This window comes from Bos mutus, chromosome 26 (assembly GCF_027580195.1).
Source record: "Bos mutus isolate GX-2022 chromosome 26, NWIPB_WYAK_1.1, whole genome shotgun sequence".
Taxonomy (NCBI): domain Eukaryota; kingdom Metazoa; phylum Chordata; class Mammalia; order Artiodactyla; family Bovidae; genus Bos; species Bos mutus.
In genome coordinates, this window is record NC_091642.1 from 5,577,178 (window position 1) to 5,597,654 (window position 20,477).

General features: G+C 48.3%; 1 protein-coding gene across 1 annotated transcript in view; it reads right to left on the reverse strand.

Annotated features, from left to right (window-relative positions):
- DOCK1 (dedicator of cytokinesis 1) overlaps window positions 1-20,477 on the reverse strand; it is a 559,920-nt gene that overhangs the window by 464,121 nt on the left and 75,322 nt on the right. Inside the window, exons 7-14 of the mRNA XM_070363418.1 lie at window positions 19,149-19,284; window positions 18,009-18,166; window positions 16,561-16,642; window positions 16,004-16,139; window positions 12,345-12,417; window positions 9,146-9,288; window positions 5,393-5,518; window positions 556-680 (exon numbers count right to left, since the gene is read on the reverse strand). Coding sequence (XP_070219519.1) covers window positions 556-680; window positions 5,393-5,518; window positions 9,146-9,288; window positions 12,345-12,417; window positions 16,004-16,139; window positions 16,561-16,642; window positions 18,009-18,166; window positions 19,149-19,284 — 979 coding nt within the window. The remainder of the gene's footprint in view (window positions 1-555; window positions 681-5,392; window positions 5,519-9,145; window positions 9,289-12,344; window positions 12,418-16,003; window positions 16,140-16,560; window positions 16,643-18,008; window positions 18,167-19,148; window positions 19,285-20,477) is intronic.

Sequence of the window (20,477 nt, forward strand, 5' to 3'; positions counted from 1 at the left end):
GTCCAGAGAGGCAGCTGGCAGGGACTCCTGCTTGGGCTCAGCCTCCAGTCCTCAGAGGAGGCCACGGTCTCCAAGTCCCTCCCAGGACAGCTGCAGGGTGCCGCGACCACACAGGAGGAGGTCTCCCCGACCACCACCCAGGAAAGCACAAGGTCAGAGGCCCCGACTCCAGCCCGAGTTCCACCTCTCACAGGCTCTCTAACCTTGGTCAAGTTGATTTCTCTGGGCCTCAGTTTCCTCCCATCTCAAAAGATGCTAACAACAGTATCTGAACATCTAGTGTGGCCACTCGCCCTCCAAGCCTTGGGTTTATGCTGGCAAGCGGGGATCCAGGAGGGGTTTGGCAAAGGTGGTTAGGACCCCAGGGACATCCAGAGACTGTCCAGTTGCGGGACCCAGTGGAAACCAGCCCTTTTGGGTAAAGGAAAAGGAAGAAAGAGCAAACGTTCTTCCTGAGAAACAAGACTGGCTTTTCACATTCCGAAGCAGAGGCAAGGCGCACATAAGGGAGGTAAGACTCCAACACCACAGGTTCAGCTCTGCAACAACAAATACCTCCAGCCGTTTTCCATCTTCATCGTAAACAGACACCGTAACTTCGACGTTCTTAGCTGTCGTCTTGCTTCCTTTATCAAAATCTCCTTGAACTAATGTTACATAGATATCATTTCGAACATCACCTGGCGGGGGGAAAATTACACCTTTGAAACCAATCCATTATTCATTGCGTAACTGTGAATTTTGCCAAACTCACTGTCCCTCTGAGCAGAGTATCATAAATACTGTATTAGGTGATTATGAAGTATTTTCTACAAAACAGTCTCCGCATTTAATAGCATGACAAAGGCAATTTGCATCATCACTGTAAGACTCGCAAGAAAGAGGAAAATGTCTCAGCCTCCAATTATCTGCTCGGGGCTTCTCGTGGGCAGGGGGCTCCTACACTCTGTGGGCAGCCTGTGCCCAGAGCAGCTCAGATGCGGTCAGTGGGTCTGCACTGACCCTACTGTCACCCCAACCCTCAGCATCCATGGCCCACTGCAACCCACATCACCAGCCCTTGTCATCTGCGACTCAGCAGTCAGCACCCCGAGGATCACCAGCAACGCTGGCCTCCTTTCCATTCCACTATGGAGTTGAACAAAAAGCAGCATTTGAACCACAGGCCAATGTCCTGAGTTGACACCCAGGATCAGGGACTAGGGATGGGTCAAGAAACTTTCTGCAAAGGATCATCTCTCCTCCAGGCAGGCAGCTGTCCAGCTCCTGAATAAGGCCACAGGGAGCAGAAGAAAAGACTCAGACATTTGAAAGTGAGATGGGCCTTAAACCGTGCAAAAAAAAAAAAATTATAAGACCACACGCATGCAACAGATGAGCTCAAGACGCTTCCTCCAGCTGAGAACACATGAAGCCCCTGGTAAGGGTCCGATTGGGAAAACTCTGCAAGCTTCGTTAGCAGCATGATTTAGAGGAAGCACCGCTACCCTCTGAAGGCTGCTCTGCCGTCTGTCTGGCCGCCTCCCACGTCTGACACAACTTCCCTCCCCCGGGGGACATGAGCAAGGGTTGTGTCAAGAGCGGCAAACGACCTGCTCTGGGCAAAGAACAAGAATCCCAGAAGGAAAAAAAAAATCCCGCTGGTTTCTTGTTTTTCTTTTGCTTTTTAGATGGCTCTATTCTGGCTTTTAATGTATGTGACTATTAAATTAAGCTTTCATTTAAAAGTCATCATTGTAATAATCCCTGTGGGTGGCTACCCCTGCCACAGCAGCTGCTGGAAGGAAGCAGGGCTGCGATCGCTGATACGGACCACGGAGAAGTTCAGAACGATGGTGCACATGGCCGGGGGAGGAGGCAAGGCTGCAGGTCCAGGCTGCTGCTGTTCAGTTGCCAAGTCATGTGCGACTCTTTGCGGCCCCATGGACTGCAGCACGCCAGGACTCCCTGTCCATCACCATCTCCCGGAGCCTACCCAAGCTCATGTCCATCGAGTCGGTGATGCCAACCAACCATCTCATCCTCTGCCATCCTCCTCTGCCCTCAATCTTTCCCAGCATCAGGGTCTTTTCCAGTGAATCTGCTTTTCACATCAGGTGGCCAAAATATGGAAGCTTCAGCATCAGTCCTTCCAATGAATATTCAGAGTTGATTTCCTTGCTGTGTGACCTCAGACAAGTCGCTTAACCTTCAGGGCCACTTACCACTAAACCACCTTACTGATCAGGCAGGTGGTCTGCACAATCTCTCCACCTGAAAATTCTATCAGAGCACCAAGGCCGTCATCAAAAAGGGCTACAACAGCTTCACAGGGGGCTTCAGCAGCCAGAGAAGCAGCTTGTGCTGGAGAGCGGGGTGGCTGAACCTCAGAGTCTCCTCGTCTGATTGGCCTAGAGATTCTGGCTCCAGTCCAGAAGTAAGATCCCATACGGAGGTCAGCATCCCTAATGGGCACTCATGAGAGGGTCTTAGCAAATGCCTCCCGGGCTCTCACTCTGGGGAGGAAGGAGCTGGAAGCAGACGCGGTGGGCCCATCCACGCCTCCAGCCACCTTCCCCACCAGGATCCCTCAGAAGGACCCCAGGATTTCCAGGGGGCCACTAGAAGGTGTGAGAAGCAGGGACAACGGTGGCACGGCCAGCTCTCCCACTGTGCAAAGGAGATGCGTGTCTCCATAAACACGCGTGTGGCGGGATGGCATGGGTTCTACCAGGCTAAACGTAGGGATCTGAATGAACGTGCCCCGCAAGGGTAAGATGCTCCCAGCCTCTCAGCATCCCTCAGCCCCAGAGAACATGGGTGAGTCCCTCAAGCCGGGCTTGCTCACTGCAGGAACGCCAAGCGCCAACTCAGCACACCAAACAAGCCAGAACAATGGTCAGCTGTACAGGTTTCCCACAAACCTACTAGGAGATTATCTTAGAGGTTTAGACTTACTCTTTAAGTCTGTCAATCGTAAGGGAGACACAACCAGTGTGAACTAGAAGTTCCCAGGTTTCCCAGTCACTTGGAGAGAGAAAGGGAGGAGAAAGAACATGCCCCTGAAATGCCCTTAAAATAAACAAGCGCTAACTCTGAAGCACCCGTGTGCGCACAGGGCTCCTGATGACAGTGACGCTGTCCTCATGTATAAATTTGCGTCTCAAATCCACATGTAAACGATACGTCCGCTAGAAGTCCAAATCCGTTAGCTGTGTACGGAGCAGACGACTTCCACAAGCAATAGGTGTCCCATCGTCTCTAAATGTGCTGTGTGCCACGCTTTCGTCCTATACAGGTGAGACTGGCTAACACTCCATCTAGCTGATGTTAGATGTCTTTTCCTATCAGTTTAACAGCGTTGACAATGAGCCATAATTGCCTGGAGGAACAGAGGTAACATGTCCCTGAAATGCCCTATAATAAACAAAGGGATAACTGTGAAGCACCTGAGTGACCGGCTCTTCCCTGGGAACCTACAGCAAAGCCCTGCGCCAGGGGCTGCAGGCAAGTGCTGACCACAGGGTGGTTTGCCCTCATTTCCACTGCTTATTAGCCATGTGACTTGAGGCTGTGGCTTAATTGTGATGGGAATTAGTTCAACACCCATGTGGAGGCTTCCAGGATCCTTTTGAGGATCAAGCTAGGTAATTAATGGCAACATTATCTGCAAACCAAAAAGTGTCCCACAGATATCAGAGATAAAGATTCACAGGCTTCCCAAGATCTCATGATATCAAATCTGATGATTAATATGAACATTATTTGGAAACTGAAATCATATTGTAAATATCACAGATTAACCTTAATATGGGGTCTCATTATCAGTATAATAAGCTTAACCACGGTTGGATGGGGGCAGTACTGGCAAGGTAACTCACACACCTGAGTGAGAACCAGGTGTAAACATCACGGGCTTCCTCACGGAACCTGTATATTCATGCGTGCTGGCTGTCCCTTCCTGCTTCTCCTGCCTCCTCTTAATCAGATGTCCATCCAGACTGTGTCCCTGTCTCCCTCATCCAACCTTTGTCTTCGGGAGGAGCTGCCCCCTCCGAGAAGTCCCAATGGCCGACATGCACCTGTCCCTACCCCGGCCTGTCACTGTCCAGGGCGCCCAGGAGTCCTGAGCAGGCCGGGTCAGATGACAATCAGTCTCCCTGTTTGGAAATACTGGATAGAAAGCATGTCATCTGCTTCAGGACACTGGGATTTGGGAAGAAGCTGGGTGCCAGCATGACCTGTCCCCAGAGGATAAAGTCAAGTTGCAAAGGAGACAGTGGAAACACAAAGAAACACAGCTGGCAGTCCAGGCTGGCCCGGCAGCAGGCTGTCTCTCTCCCTCAGCCACATGACCGACAAATATCCCCAGGGTGAGGCTGTCTGAGCTGGTCGCGTGCTTTCTGATACTTAAACCCTAAAGCATCCTAACTCCAGCCAGATCTCCAGGTAGGAATAGTATTGTTCTCATGCCTGGGAGGAAACACAGATCAGAGAGATGGGGTAACCTGCCCAGAGCCACAGAGGGGCAGAGGTGAGACACCCAGCAAGGTGTGTGACCCCAGCCTGCACACTCACAGCTGAGGCCAGGGGGTGGGGTTTCAGGGTGGTGGATCACTCTGGGGGGGAGTCATTTAACCCATAACCAACCCAGAGGGCTATTTTCCAAACATGGAACATACTAGGGTGTATTTACCCAAACTGCACTCCCTTCATTGTGAACAGATTCTGGACAATTCAAACGCTGTTAGGGATCACAGAACAGACCTGGGGGCATCACTGTAAGCCTGCCCCACCATCATCATCAATCCATTCCTTGGAGCCAAAAAGTGAATTCTGCACAGGCTCTCCGAAAGGTCCCTGCCTGCTCACCCTCTACCACATCACTAAGCATTATCGCCGGCCAAACACTCTCCGTGCTCTCAGCCAGGGTGAGTGGGATGTCACACACCCATCCTTCCCTGCCAGACAAGGCGGGCAGAAGACATGGCAGGCATCTTGACTGGGGCAACAACAGAGCACCGACCAGCGGTGGGTTTGCTTGCGATCGCGGCGGCGTTTTCCCCAGCCGGTGACAGAAACCACCTGGACGTCTCTTTGGCCGATGCTCATTCCGTCCTCTTGTCCCTGTTACTGCACCACCAGGAGTCACTCCACACGACTGCTCCCAGATTACGATTAATATAGCCAAGAGAGACCTCCTCCCCTGGCCTGATCCCTGGTTAGCTGTCCCTCTGACCGCAGTCCTGTCTGTGGGAATGACCCACCACCATGCTGGGCTTTACATGCTCCGCTCTCTGCTTGCCTGAGTTCCCATGTACACATCTCTCTTTGTGGCAAGCTACACAAACACTCCCATTGCGGCTGCATCCAGCACATGCGCAGAAGGACTAAAGGATGCATCCGTTCTTACCAGGCATGATGATCTCCGGGAAGCCCGTCTTCCGAGCCACCGCTGTGGTCCTGTCCACCAAATGAGGAAACTCTTTTCTAATCTGATGGATATCTCCAGGAAGTAATTTCAACGTTACCCACAAACCTAGGAAAGCAACAGATGCGTGAGTCATGTTATATCTCGTACATATTCATATCTTGTACGTTTTTAGAAGTCTTCACGAAATCTATTTCAATGAATCAGCAGTTTTTAATTCACCAGGCAATGTCTTAAGAGAAAGTAGCAGTGGATGAGAAAAAGGAGAGCTTCCAGGGAAGAGCAGCTTGGCACGGGGGAGGTACCAGCATCTGACCACCTGGGACACGAATCCCGCATTGGCACACCCTAAGGACATGGCAGCACTTACGTGCTGCCCTCGCCCAGGCCTGATGACTCTTCAGAGTTGATAATATGTTGAAGATAAATCAGAAGGTAGCATTTTGCTGGGAGGGGATTGAGAAGGCTATCATTTCCCATGCTCCCAAGAAGGATGACAGCAGAGGAGGATTTGGGAGGTACACAGGCAGTTTCATGAACCCACAAAAATACCCAGTCCTCTCGGGCTCTCGAGAAGGGAAACCATGGAGACCACGGAACACCGGGCGGTGGGCACCAGTGGATCACCCACACGGCTGGGTGGCGCAGTCAGGGCGGCCCCGTCCCTGCTTCACGATGTCACAGAGAAGGGGGACTCACGCCACCCAACCCCCTTCTCCAAGGGGGAAACAGGGACTTCCAAGGCCTAGAAACAAGATGCACGGATCCCCAGGAGAGAGCACAGTGACCCTGTGAGCCCTGCCTGCCCGCCCCTCCTCCCTCTGCAAAGCTAATGCGTTTTGTATAAAATACTCCTGGAGCAGTGATCAAACAATAAAAGGGGAGAAAGCCAACACTTAATGAAGTCAAAGGCAGGAGGCAAAGCAGTGGCTCTGTCAGCTGTCTTCAACGACATGCCGTGCTGGCAGGGGTGGAGGGGTCACTCTCAGGAGGCAGGTCAGGGTCTCCCCATCCTTGAGCCCTTGGGGGCCTGGCCTGCTTACTCAGCTCTGCGGGACACCCCCCTCTCACATCCCCCCACCCATCAGAAGATAACATCAGTACCAGTTTGCTCAACTCACTGATAAACCGGTAAGTAGGTAACATCGCTTGTTATAATTTAAACACAGAGATTAATTTTTCCTGTTTATGCTAGGCTTAAAACACTTCCTCAGGGGAGGAAATGAGGCCAATTTTCAAAGGAAAAGTGCATTTCAGGTTGACTTTTGCTTAATCAGAGTAGCTAAACACAAGGGAATTAGCATATGCTGTATTTCAAACAGGGGCCGATCCCTAGGTTGGGAAAATAAACTGCATGAGGGTACAGCAACCCACTCCGGTGTCCCTGCCTGGAGAATCCCATGGGCAGAGGAGCCTGGCAGGCTGCAGTCCATGGGGTCACAGAGGTGGACACATATGAAGCAACTTAGCAGGCATGCATGCACACATTTCAAACAACAGGAGCAGATGGATGGACGCACGTGAGGATTCAACGTCCAGATAAAATCCCAGGACCTCTGGGTCCAGGCTTCAGAATAACTTGGGCTAAATATAAGAGATGTTGTCTACTGTGAAAAGGAAAGAGGTAGATGCAAACCTAAACTAGGCCAAAGCCTGGAAGCCAGCACAAAAGGGACAGGTCATGTTTCTCCAAGTCCCTCCCATGGCTCCATGAACTTGACTGTGACTTGAGGGGTCACCACTGATGGGAATCGGAGCTTCGCTGGGCAAAACCCCAGAGACCCTGCAGCTTGCTCTGTGCTGCATTTACTGGGCCCTGCCCAGCTCTCCCTGGAAAGCACTGAAATAGGCCTAAGAGTGGGCCCCAGAAAAAGGTCACTCCCTCACGTCTGTTTCAAGGCCAACGAGCTAGTGACATGGCCCAAGGTCATTCTGGTTCAGAAAGCCACAACGGTCCGCTTGAAAGCAGTCAATGCGCTTGTCACTTAGCTCTTACCATGACCTGAAACCAACTCTCCTCCCCGAGAAGTTCAAGGAATCGGGGCCTGGCCTCAGCCCATCTCCGTGACACAGATTTTGGCCACAGTAACAAGGAGACGGACAGAGGCGGGGCTTGGGTCCTCTTTTTCAGCAAGTTCCGGCTGGCCTGCCAGCAGTCTCCACTTTTCCCAGGTGACCCTGTAATAAAACTGGATCAAAACTCTGATGACACTGCAAGAGAAGCCAGAGGCCTGGGGACCCCGCCCCAGAGTGACTCCAATCAAACAGCTTTAATTGGGTCTCCCCGTGGTTTTCAATTAAAGTGCAAATTGGGAGGGCTGGTAATTGATGAGAAGACGGGTCCTGGGTCAGCTGAAAATTGCTCTGTCTACAGAGGCCATGGTTCAATAACGTTTGGGGCTGAGGTTTTGGTTTTGTTGTTTTCCGGGCGGGGAGGGGCGGTTCAAACCAAAAGACAGTCCGGCAGAGGAACGGGAGCAGCTAATTCCTGCAGAACGTTCTTCAGACTTGATTCACACTCTCCCTCAGGGCAATGGGAAAAGAATCAAGATAATTGTTTCTTAAAAATCGAGTGACGTAAGGTAACCAGACAATGAAACAGGTCCGTTCACCTGAGCCCCACTGAGTCCATGGCAAGCCTGCATCTAATCAAGGACTAACAAGCGGATTGTCCCACCAGTCTCAGGCCTGGGAGACTCTGAAGGTGACTTCCCCTCCGGCTGGAGGCAGGGCCTCAGCAAACACTTGTTTTCCAGCAGCCCTCCCGGCCAGGCGAGTGCCAACTGTCACCAGCCCAAGGTGATTGATTCATAGCCTCTGCCAACAGAAGGTCAGCCCCTGGGAAACTTGTCAGCGTGGGATTAAAAACGATGACTGCACGCCAGGTGCGCGAGGGAGGAGAACTCCCCTCAGTTACAAACCTGAAGGGGAACTGGCCTGCAAAACGGAACTGCTTTCTCAGGGGTGTGGAGTGGGGAAGCCCCACAAGACAACATGGCAGGGCTTAGCTCACAACACGAGTGAGGAAAAAGCAGCAAGAAGGACTGCGCGCACGGGGAGGTGGGCTGCGTTGAATGTCTGTGTGTCTCTAAGCAGCAAGGTGAAATCACAGGCAGGGGATGGCTATTTCATTCTCTGCTGAAGTCACTCAAGTGTTGTGAATAGCAGAGACGGCTGGAGAAGTCTAAGGAAGACAGACAAAGGAGTTGCTTCCTGGCCCATCGACTCTGGGCTCTTTGCAAGCGTTTAATCCTAGTATCCAGTCAGCGTTCTCTCATCCAGGAGCTTGGTTCTCAGTAGTGCTTACAAAGATGACCAGTGAGGAGAGCCTCACAGGCTGTACGTACACCAGGGACAATGGGCAAACACCATTACCCTACACCACCAGCGTTATCAGCGTCAGCGGCATGACCATCAGTATCTTTGTAATCATTACTGCCATCTTTGTTATCATCATCACAATCACCAATATCAGTGTTATCACCATTACCACCATCAGTATTATCAGTATCATTGTTATCATCATGACCGTCATCAGCATTATCATCACTGCCGTTACCATGATCACTGTTATCATCACCATCACCGTTTCCACCACCACCATTATTATCACACACGATCATCACCATCATCACCAACGTCATGATCATCATCAAACTAAAATTCAAACCACACAGGACATTCCCAGGCTCATGCACACGGACACTTAAAGGAACGAAACCATAGGATACGTACCCTGGCCCTTGTGGTTGACTTCTTTGGCAGCAATGACTTTGTTTATAACAGTCTGAAGGAAGTCATTCTCCCCTGCCACCCTGGGTGAAAAACGGGATGACATGTTCAGCGGCTTGTGTCGGATGGCGTCGTCCAACGCGAGCCTGGAGGGCACGGGACGACCAAGACCACAGGAGACAAGGGGCACGGGGACCCAGAGGTGACGGGAACAAGGGAACACGAGAGAGCATCACCACCGAGCGTGAGAGAGAGTCGGCACGAGGCAACGCACGACAAAGGACAGGATAGGTGACAAGAGAGACAGGGAAGAGCATCGATCAGGAAATGCTGAACCACACGAGAGAAGTAAAGCAAACAAGCTCGACTCTACCCCGGGGATAAAGGTGCACCAGAGCTACACTCCATGCCTGTCAGACAGTTTACAAAGAAGGGAACTGATCTGAAAGCAACACGACTGAACAGCATTTAATCCCAAGGCATGTTTATGACCATGTCTTCTATTTCAGTAATTCCTGGCCAGAGCATAGGTTGAGCGGTGGGTGCTTTGAAGGGAAAAGCAAAATCAAGATGAAAAAAAAAAAAAAAAAAGATCCCTCGGACCCAATTGCTTGGGAAGCTTAAGTACGGACTCTGCTCCATCAGACTGTGTACTCCACATAGCCTAAAATAATTAAATGTGAAAACAATGGAATAATCTTCAGAGAACACAACAGCCATGTCTGAGCAGTTAAAAACTGTGACACAATTATGGATATAAATCATCAGTGTTCAGGGGACTCATGAATCAGGAGCTTTCTGCAGAAAGTGTACCAGGACTGAGGAAATAAATACAAACAGGCGACATGGGCAAAGAGAAATACCATGTAGCACAGCCAAGCGCAACATGCAGTGAGCAAGGAGATAAGTGTGTGATGTTTAAAATGATCTCCAAAAACAAGGACAAGTGTTATTTATCCCGTGAGCCCACATGACTCAAGGGAGCTGAGGGCTGTTTTCATTTACTTCCCCAAGTTCAAAAAGACAGAGAAAGAGAGAAAGAGAAATGTACACTATGATTCCTCCCCTAGAACTTACCCTGTGATATAATAAATCAGTTTTAATGGAGCAAAAAATGGGTTTCATTAGCATGGCATTTCCCAAAGAACTACTTCCCCTGCTTATTTTGCTATTAAAATCATGTTTCTGTTTTGTCTCTAACACTGAACATATGAATCTGGATATCAGTCTTCCTTTAATGGAGCAAGAAGTCACAAACTACAATGCGAGTTGAACATGTGATTTTTTTACAAGTGGACATTTCACTACAGGACAGAAAAAGATGGCAGCAACCTGCCATCTCCAGGTCATAACATGTCCCAGTGAAATTTAGATTAGTGAGTCTAAAACTAATAACCCTCTCACTTTTCAAACCATAACTCAAAAAAACTTTTTTCTTTGACTTTTCCCAGAAGACAGTAGTAGGCAACAGGTAACTTTAACGCAGTGGTTCATTTGGACATGAAGAAACTCTGATGTCTAGTATCTAAACGGCATTCTAAACAGCACTGGGCTGCACTTTTTTTCTCATGGGCAACTCATTATCATTTCATACTCGTGTGCTTTATTGATTACCATGATATCGGCTCATATTCCAAGATGACGTTCCTCTTGTTTACTAAACAAACTTCCAGATTTTGTAGAACCGAGCTCCCTCTGTAACTCTCATCACTGGCTGTGATTCCACAGTATTAATATCATCACCCAACAGAACATTCCATGATGAGAGGAACGTTCTCCATCGGCACTGACTGATCTGGCAGCCACTAGCCACTTATGGTCCTGAAGGCTTTAGATGGGACCACTGTGATGGAGGCAGGAAATATCTGATTTCAGTTAATTTTCATGAACTCAAACCGTTACACGTAGCTAGAAGTTACAGTGTTGCACAGAAGAATCGCTCTAAAGCAATGAAGCCACAACAAACCACTGCCTCCAGCTGTGGGGTGAAATACACAAATGTGAACCCCAATTTAGAGCACATTCATGCTTTTCTGTTATCCTAACTTCCTACTGAGCCAGGCTGGGGATGCTGTCTGAACAGATCAGCTGCCTGCAAAGGAACCACTCTATTCCACCTGGAGCACGTGCTTCTCCAGCCTGGGACTAAGAGCGTGGTCCGTCCTGCAAAGACAGGATGCAAAGGGAAAGCACCCCCTGCCTCCTGCCTCCCACCCCCCGCCCCAGGACAGGATTCATCCCACCACCCACCAGCATCACAGGCCTCAAAACTCCCTTGGTTAGCACCTGAAAACAATCAAAACTGCCTAAAATAAAATTTCTCTCAAGCCCGGAATCAAGTAGAAACCAGAAATGAGGAGAAAAGACAAGAACGCAGGGCACTATGACAGGTCACTCTAACTCGATTTATCATTTGCTCCTCTAAGGTTTCACACCGCCAGGAGGAAGCCGCCTCTTGCAATTAACCTAAACCGCTCTAATTCCTCCTCCTCTCTCCCCACCTCTGTGTGAGGCGGAGAAGTGCCCTTGAAGGGACTACAAACCATTATCCAAGTGCCCTCTCTGGCTTTAATCTCCAGGGAAATAACACCAATTCTTTCAACCTTTTCCACGGAAACTGCCTTCAAATCAGAGAGTCAATTTAATGAAGCTCCCCGGAGTGCTTTCCAAGCTCGCCACACCTCTTGACAGACTTCAGGTCAGAACTAGACAAACCCTAAACATAGCAAGCACAGGCAGCGTCCACTTGAAGCAACCCAGGGACAGAAAAATCACAAGGATTATTTCTCGCTTTACAAAAGAATTCAGTCTTATTTTGTTTGGTTTTTTTATTTGGAAGACAGCAACTTATCATGATGAATTTGAAGTACTGTATTTTGAAAATGTGAATACTTTAAGTTCATCCGTGGTGTAAGGAGATGTTCAAGTCCAGAGAGGAACTCTAACTCTGCATGTCCTACGTGATAAGCCAAGTCAGGGATCACACATAAAACCTTGTACTTCAAGACCATAAACTTTGACCCAGGTTTCTTATGGCTACAAAAACGCCCTACACTAAGTGACTAAGATGTCTCGTTATTATAAAATAATCAATTGCTATTCATGCTGAATTTATAAACTGAACTATAAAGATAACTATTACAAACACACATTTTCCATATTCTATGGGGTTAATTAAGCACTTGGATTGTCTCATACTTACGGCTGAAATGGAATGAAATGTTGTTTGTCTTCATCATCTACTTTTCCATTTATTATATCCGTTACATCCATCACTGGAGACAAGAAAAAAAGAGAGACGGCTGTGCTTAAAGGCTGCCATTACAGAAAACAAACAAAAGAACTTCAGAATGTCTTCTGACCAACAAGAAGCATGAACTGACCCGTGGAATTTTTTTCTATATTCAAGTTTAAAGCATTTCCATGTTTGAAAGACCAATTAAGTTACCTGAAAAATACCTGCCCAAATAGGGATGGGGCTTAAACAGCAAAGCTCCATTTAACAAATTCCTCTATTAACCAATAGGCACCAGTTAAGCTTCTTTGCTCCAACAGGACTTTGTGAGATGAGGAAATACTCTATTTTTGTTTACTTATTGATTTCTTTATTTTCGGCTGTGCTGGGTCGTCAGTGATGCCTGCAGGCTTCGCTAGCTGCAGTGAGCAGAGGCTCCTCTCTAGTTGCGGTGCTCAGGCTTGTCACTGCATTGGCTTCCTTTATGGCAGAGCGTGGGCTCCAGAGTGGGGCCTCAGCACCTGCGGTCACGGGCTTAGCTGCTCCGCAGCATGTGGGATCTTCCCAGACCCGGGGTCAATCCCTGCATTGGCAGGCGGATTCTTAACTACTGGACCACCAGGGAAGTCCAAAATGAAATGTTCTATCGCAAGCAGCACGTGAGATATGGCAAGTGTGATGGAGGGACTGAATTGTTACTTTGATTTCATTCATTTCTGCCAAAAGAGCCACCTGGGGCAGGGTGACCACACCAGGCAGCACTGACCCGCAGCCGCATGGCAGTCGCCCGGCCCCCGAGTAAGGAAGCAGTAATAACGTGGCGACAGTTAGCCGCCTCGTGCTGGCGTCTGTGGACAATGTTTCAAGAAACACTTGGCATCTAATCCTCACGCTTACCTCCTCTACGGTGGAGGAGACTAGGCTCAAAGACCTAAATGAATTCGCCCAAAATCTAGTGGCTAGAACATCTCCCATGCCCCAGCTCAGACCAACACAGTGAGGAACCCAACAAACAGCCCAGGGTGCTGGACACAAGCTGTCTCTGCTCAGCCTCCTTACCTGACTGCAGGTAAGTGAGCAACAAGTCCCGGGTATTTCCTTTTGCACAATCCCTTCCCTAATGACATACGACCAAATACTAAATATGAACAATTTCTATCTCTACCACCCCAAAACAGGAAAAGGGATCTGTAGGGGGAACAGAAGCATCCCATCTAATGTTAAGATGCTCCTATGCAAAAGACCACATCTTGACCGCCAGTTCCGAACCACCACACACAGCGATTGTTTTAGCCCAAGTCCCATCAGTCTTTCGGCATCTGCAGCAGCAGCTCAGACAGCCAGCTCTAGATGGGTCATAACAAGTGAGTCTGTACCCAGGAGACCATCTCCCACAGCCCAGTCCGCAATAAGCCACCTTCCTGCATCCACAGACCTCTCTCTATCATGGGGCTCATCCCACCAGCTGACTATAAGGCCCCCTGATGGTCCAGCTTTCTTGTCAAAGCTCCCTAGTCTCTAGCTTGGACACGTCTAGGGGCCCAGCAACTACTGGCAAGAAGGCAGCATGTGAGCAAGAAACACACCCTTGGTCTGAGCACCAGTAACTTGAAAGCAGCCTCCGTTCTGCTACTTTCTAGGAGTGACAGTCCCTTTGGGGCTCCCCCAGCCCAGAACTCAGCAGAGAAAGCATTGAAATCGCCCGTCACCATGTCCTTCCCTCACTGGTCTTGCTTTGGTGAGGACTTTGAGCATTCAAAGGTTCCTGCTGTCAAAGGAAGAAGTAAAGGACTTGGGGGCGTCACCCCCAATCTGGGAGCCCAAGTATTTCTATTTTCAGGTATGAGGGTCCGTTGTAAGGAAGCCAGGCGTCCAGCCATATGTAGTTACCATGGGCGTGTGACGGAGGAGGACCTGAACACCCCCGAAATACGACATCATAGGATGCAGGGGCAGAAGGAAGGGGACGTCGGGATGCTGCTGATGGAGGAGGGACAGCAAAGGCAGGAAGCCAGGCAGGCACCATGAGAAGTGATGAGAAGCACGAGGCTGAGGCAAAGGGCCGGGTCGGCTCAGAGTGACGCCTCCCCACAGCCTGCTCAGAGCAACCTGGCACTGAGCGTCCAGGTGGCCAAGATGCACAGCAGCTGTTTGCAGGGGCTCATCCTCTGCCAACAGTCAGAAGAGACACAAAGATCCAAGTTCAAGGACAGGCACGGGGTACCTAGGCAAGAATATGTTTTAACAGCTCCCTGTGTATATGAGTGTCTAAGTATATATGAGAAATACACTTAAGGCTGAGAATCACTGTCTTAAAATATGTACCTCTTATGCCCCAAATGTACCATGACCACATTGCCTGATGACATTTACCCCCTCCCTCTCAGAGTGGAGATACGAGTAGGAAGTTAGGAAGTACACAAGCAGAATGCTCAGGTCCTTACGTAGCATCTACAGAAACACACCAGCCCACAGCTAAGGAGAGCCAACCCTCTGGGCTGAACGCAGAAGGTAAGAGATCACTTGCCCCCTCCCTACCTCATCCCCATTGGGCACTTTTGCTCTGAACCTAAAACGGCTCTAAAAAAATCTGTTTAAAAGGGGCTATGCACGCGTGCTCAGTCGCTTCAGTCCTGTCCGACTCATTGCGACCCTACAGGCTGTAGCCCACCAGGCTCCTCAGTCCATGGAACTGTCCAGGCAAGAATGCTGGAGTGGGTTGCCAGGCCCTCCTCCAGGAGATCTTCCCAACCCAGGGATTGAACCCAAGTCTCCTGGTCCCCTGCATTGCAGGTGGATTCTTTACTGCTGAGCCACTGGGGAAGCCCTTAAAAGAGGCCAAAACAAAACTCAACATAATGATGAAAGCCCGGAGCTTCCTGGTAATGCAGGTAAAGAACCCCTCCATTGCCGCTGAAACAAGAAATCAAGCGATGCATCAGAAAGGAAGAGTTTTTCTCACGTATATATATAAACCCCAAGAATCACAAAAAAGGATGAGAACTAGAAGGCTGTGCAGTGAAGGGCGGCCATCTAATCGTGAGGGAACATTGTTTCCCAAATTGTGAAAAATGAGAGTGACACCAAGAGGTCAGCTAACGAGGACGTCCCGGGGACACTTTCCTGTCCTTCCACAGGGATGGCTCGTTTCTCCCTTTTCCTGCACCGTCACCAAAAACAAAACAGAGCTCACGTCCGCAGAGAAAAAAAGCCCCTGTGTGAAGAGAGCTCTGTCCTCTCTGAGCTTTCGTCTTCTGCCTCTTCATCACTTAGACCATTCTGTACGGACTCATTCCTAAATCAATCCATCACCAAGTCAGAAACACCGCAACCCTCCTTGGCTGGCTTCCCTCCAGGATGAGGGTGTGGGAATGTGGGTCAGGGTCTCCGCCAGGAAACGGGCTCCACTGTCATAGCAAAGACGGGATTTGTGCCTGAGGCTGGTGGACAAAGCCCCCGAGCCACATGTCGACGTGAACCCACACAGAGAAGAACAGATGTTCCCTCTCTCCAGCGGACAAGCTTGTACACCAAGCGGCCCACGGTCCAGTATTCAGCAGCAGCTCGCATTCAGGGTGGAGGTGCTGATCTCCAAAGTCTTCAGGAAGAGGAAGGAAATGGATTACCGGCCACCCCGAAAGGCCGTCGCAGGCCCGACGTCAGCTTCCTTGTGTTGTTGTCCCTCAGCTCCATGCGACCCACGCGGACGATCTGACACACAAAACTGATTTTCTCCCTTTTCAGGTCTTTGCTTCCCAGGTCCTGGAAATATTAATTTCCGTAAATTATTGTGGAGAAGCATTACTCAAGGCAGGTTCAATTGCAACAGACAGTAGAGAGATAGATTGCCACTCTTCACTCCAACCAGTTTTTACTATTTTAATAAGTGATTCACAAGACAAAGAGGAGCTGAATTACAAAAGTCAATTAGCATTAAATGAATTTAAGATCCATGTTTAAGAGACATACTCAACACCACGGAGTACATCTTTGTCATGGGGCCTCGAAGGGTGGCTAGAGGCCCAGAAGGTTTCTGGGCAGCTACGTTATTACAGGAAATTAACAAGGAGTCCCGGCATCCCAAGGACCCACGCTCCAGGGCGGTGAGAAGTCAGACAGGGCTCATTAAAAACAGTCATGAGAATGGTGAGCAATTCGAATGAACATCTTTGGATACACTCACCGTGAAAACAGCTCGCAAATTGTGTAACCTGTCTATGTCTTTAGGCAATCCTGAACTTGACCAGCGGACAAGGTAGTTCTCACTTGGGAAAAAAGGAAATAAAAGCAAATTAATTTTCCAAACAGATCAGGGAACCAAATGTGCATCCTCAGTGGATTTTCATTAGTATCACAGAGGTCCATTATGCAGACAACGGTAAGGGTTCAGAAACATCAACCACATCAGACGGAGCAGCTCTGCCATTGACATACAAGTACTCTCCATACAGCATCTCACTCAAGGTCTGCCCGTACAAAGTCCCTGAGGTTTTCAGTTTGGATGTCCAGGATTACAACTGCAAAGGACCTATCTGCAAATGGCATTTCATAGTTTTTATCATATTTTTAACAATGTTTTAAATTCAATTTACAGTGTTGTGTCACTTTCAGGTGTAAAGCACAGCGATTCAGTTACACATATATGCTCTTTTTCAGATTCTCTTCCATCATAAGTTATTATAAGACACTGAATAAGGTTCCCTGTGCTATACAGTAGGTCCTTGTTGACTTTATACAGAGTAGTGTGTACATGTTAAAAATTTTTTTATTAAAAGCATACTCGTTCATTTGGAATGACTACAGTCTCAAATTCACTATTTATTCATTTATAGTACAAAGTAAAACTTCATGATGATTTCTGAGCCTGCCATAAGCCAAACATGACCTAAAAATATATATTAAATCCTATGACAGGAAGAAATAGTCTTTGTCGGAAGTGGCAATGAAATTTGTTCTGTTTTCTGCCATATACTAAGTTCTTAAATTTTCAATAATGTGAGTGAAGATTCTGGAGCTTTATACCCAGACACACACACACACGTTTACTACACAGACAGTCCAAACCATACTTTTTCCATCTGGACAAAGAGAAAGTTATACCAAGGAACAAAGACAAGAACTAGGAAAGACAGCACGTGAGACGATGAGAAATGACAGACTGGATTTACAATATTTTATTCAACACGTATTCACTGACAGCCTTTATGCAGCAGGCACCGACCTAGACACTGTTTCCCATCCAATCACCTTGGAGAAAAAACAACAGGTCAAAGGTCCAGAAATGACACTCACAGAGAACCAAAGCTCAAAAAGGCAACATCAAGATCAGGGCAATACTGGAGCGAGGGAGGGCCCTAAACAAAGCACCCCATAAAGACAACGCAGGAAGCGTGACTTCAGTCCTTAGTCATGCAGTTGCCAGGTTTTGAAAACATTACAAGACTCCAACTGTTCAATCGAATATCCACGTCCTTGCCGGAGAGCTGATCCTGGCCCAGACTCCAGCTGCTTGGGGGAAGTCTGGCCAGCTGATCACCCCAAGGACTCCCCGCGAGAGCGAGACTTTGGGGTGATTCTGAGGCCATGTTCCCAGCGGTGACCAAAGAGGAAAGACAGGGGCTCATCACTGACCTGATAAACTTGGACTCCACGGGGTCGTACAGAGACATGAGCACCTCGGCATCTTCTCCTATTTTACAGACCACATTCTTGAGGTTGACAAACAAGGCCAGGGAAGGGGTGGCGGCAAACTTGGCTTGTCTGTTAATGTCTATGTTCTGCTTCTGAGACTGTCAGTGGGAATAAAATAAGAAACAGAAAGGTGACATGAGCCACACCTGTGGCTAACTCTTACTCTGTTCATCCCTACAGAACAGAAAACCATGCGAACCCAGTCACACAGCAAAGCCCTTCATGCAGAACAGAAAACCACGCGAACCCAGTCACACAGCAAAGCCCTTCATACAGAACAGAAAACCATGCGAACCAGTCACACAGCAAAGCCCTTCATACAGAACAGAAAACCACGTGAACCCAGTCACACAGCAAAGCCCTTCATGCAGCTTCTTCCTTGATGTTGTCAACACGACCACGAGCTGAGCTGAAAAGAATATGCCCGGGGCGATGATCCCAGCACTGTGAGAAGTTATACTGAGTATTTACTTCCGATACAAAACGTTTAGGGGCCCAATCATCCATCAGAATGGAGATTACACGTGCAGTTGCTTATTCGATTTTTGATTCTCCCATCAGGTCAAACCCTCTGAGGACATCTCTGTGTTATTCATCATTATGGCCTCAGGACCTGGCACACTGTAGGCGTTCAGCAGTTGCTGAATGAATGGATGGCTCAATCACCCAACTGAGTTCTGAGTATAGACTGCATACAAGTTACCATTAACGGCCATGGGAAATGAAAAAGATCAGTAAGACGCATGTTCCCTGCCCTCATCACACTTAGACACATCCCTTTCCTACTCCTATCAAAGAGGAAACGCAGAATGGAGTACTGTTGCCCATGAGTTAAGACCACAAAGTCAGTGTCATTAAACCCTCAAGGGATGAAAAGCCTTCAGGTCATCCACAGCAGGTTTAGATGCTGGGCTCCATTCCATCCATCAGTGTCTGAAATACATGCTGAAGCTGGGCCTTTTCACGGTGTAGCTAATGCAATCGTCATGTTTTACTGGTGACGTTTCACTAATGTTGTCAACTGTTACTGAGAAAACGTACCCTGGGTGTAAATGGCATAGTACAGAGAGCTGAACTTACTTTTTCTTCTTGCAATCTTTCCTCCACTTGTTTGGAAGCTACTTCATGAGCTCTGAAAAGACTAATTGTGCTAGTTAGTTCTGGATCCAGAATGTTCCCATCCTCATCTCTCACCACCAAGTCCAAATCGAGGATTCTAGAACAAGAAGAATTCAGAACTTCACCAACAAACTTCAGTCCTAGCAACTGAGCAAGATGAAATCAAAAGTCAGGGTCACTCTCACAGTATCAGAAAACATAGTTCTGTGAGGTCACTGTCATTTAACTTTCTTTGTACACCCTTGGAATTAAAAAAAAAAAAAAATTACTCAAATCTTACTTCTATTGCTGTAGTGACTTTTACTTACAGATCTAGAAAGCCCAAATGAAATGTATGTCGCTAATTACTACATGAACAGTATGGACAGTTATGCGCACACACGCTATGCACATACTGGGGGGGGGTGCATATAAATTTGTGGGTATGTATACACAGCCCCATGCACACCCCTATGCCCAAATATATATACAGTTGGAGGTTGGGGAGAGGTGGGAGGGAGGAAAGCTGGAACAGAGGCATACTCACCACTCTCTCTGGCAGGTTCCATGGGACTACTTTCCTTCTACCTAGAATCACAGATCTAATCCCTTAATTAGCCTATCAGAAGATTTTCAATAAAGACGTTCTACTGTTTCAACGTGGAACATATGGAAGTCATCCACAGAAATGTTAAGAAAGTTTCTGGCCAGATGGCTAAATGTAGTAGCCGACTTAAAACGCAGGCAGCATCTGGCTAATAAATCTGTCCATCCTATATCTGGAAGTGTTTTTTGGCAACAGTCTGTCCGTTTCCCGTTAGGTGGTTTTTACCAGGATTTTATTTAAAGACTAAACAAAGGCGACTATATAAAGTAAGAAACCAAGAGTTTTACTAACAGTGGTGTGTTCTGGTTTTCTTTTAATAAGATACAAGGATCTTCACCACAGACGCCTGTTACTTTGCCTTTGGGACTTTTCTTTTTATTAAAAGGCTGTTGTTGAGTCACTAAGTCGTGTCTGACTCTTTGTGACCACGTGGACTGCAGTGCGCCAGGCTTCCCTGTCCTTCACTATCTCCCAGAGCTTGCTCAAACTCATGTCCATTGAGTCAGTGATGCCATCCAACCATCTCATCCTCTGTTGCTCCCTTCTCCTCCTGCCCTCAATCTTTCCCAGCATCAGGGTCTTTTCCAATGAGTCGGCTCTTTACATCAGGGGGTCAAAGTACTGGAGCTTCCGCATCAGTCCTTCCAGTAAACATTTAGGGTTGATTTCCTTTAGGATAGACTGGTTTGATCTCCTTGCTGTCC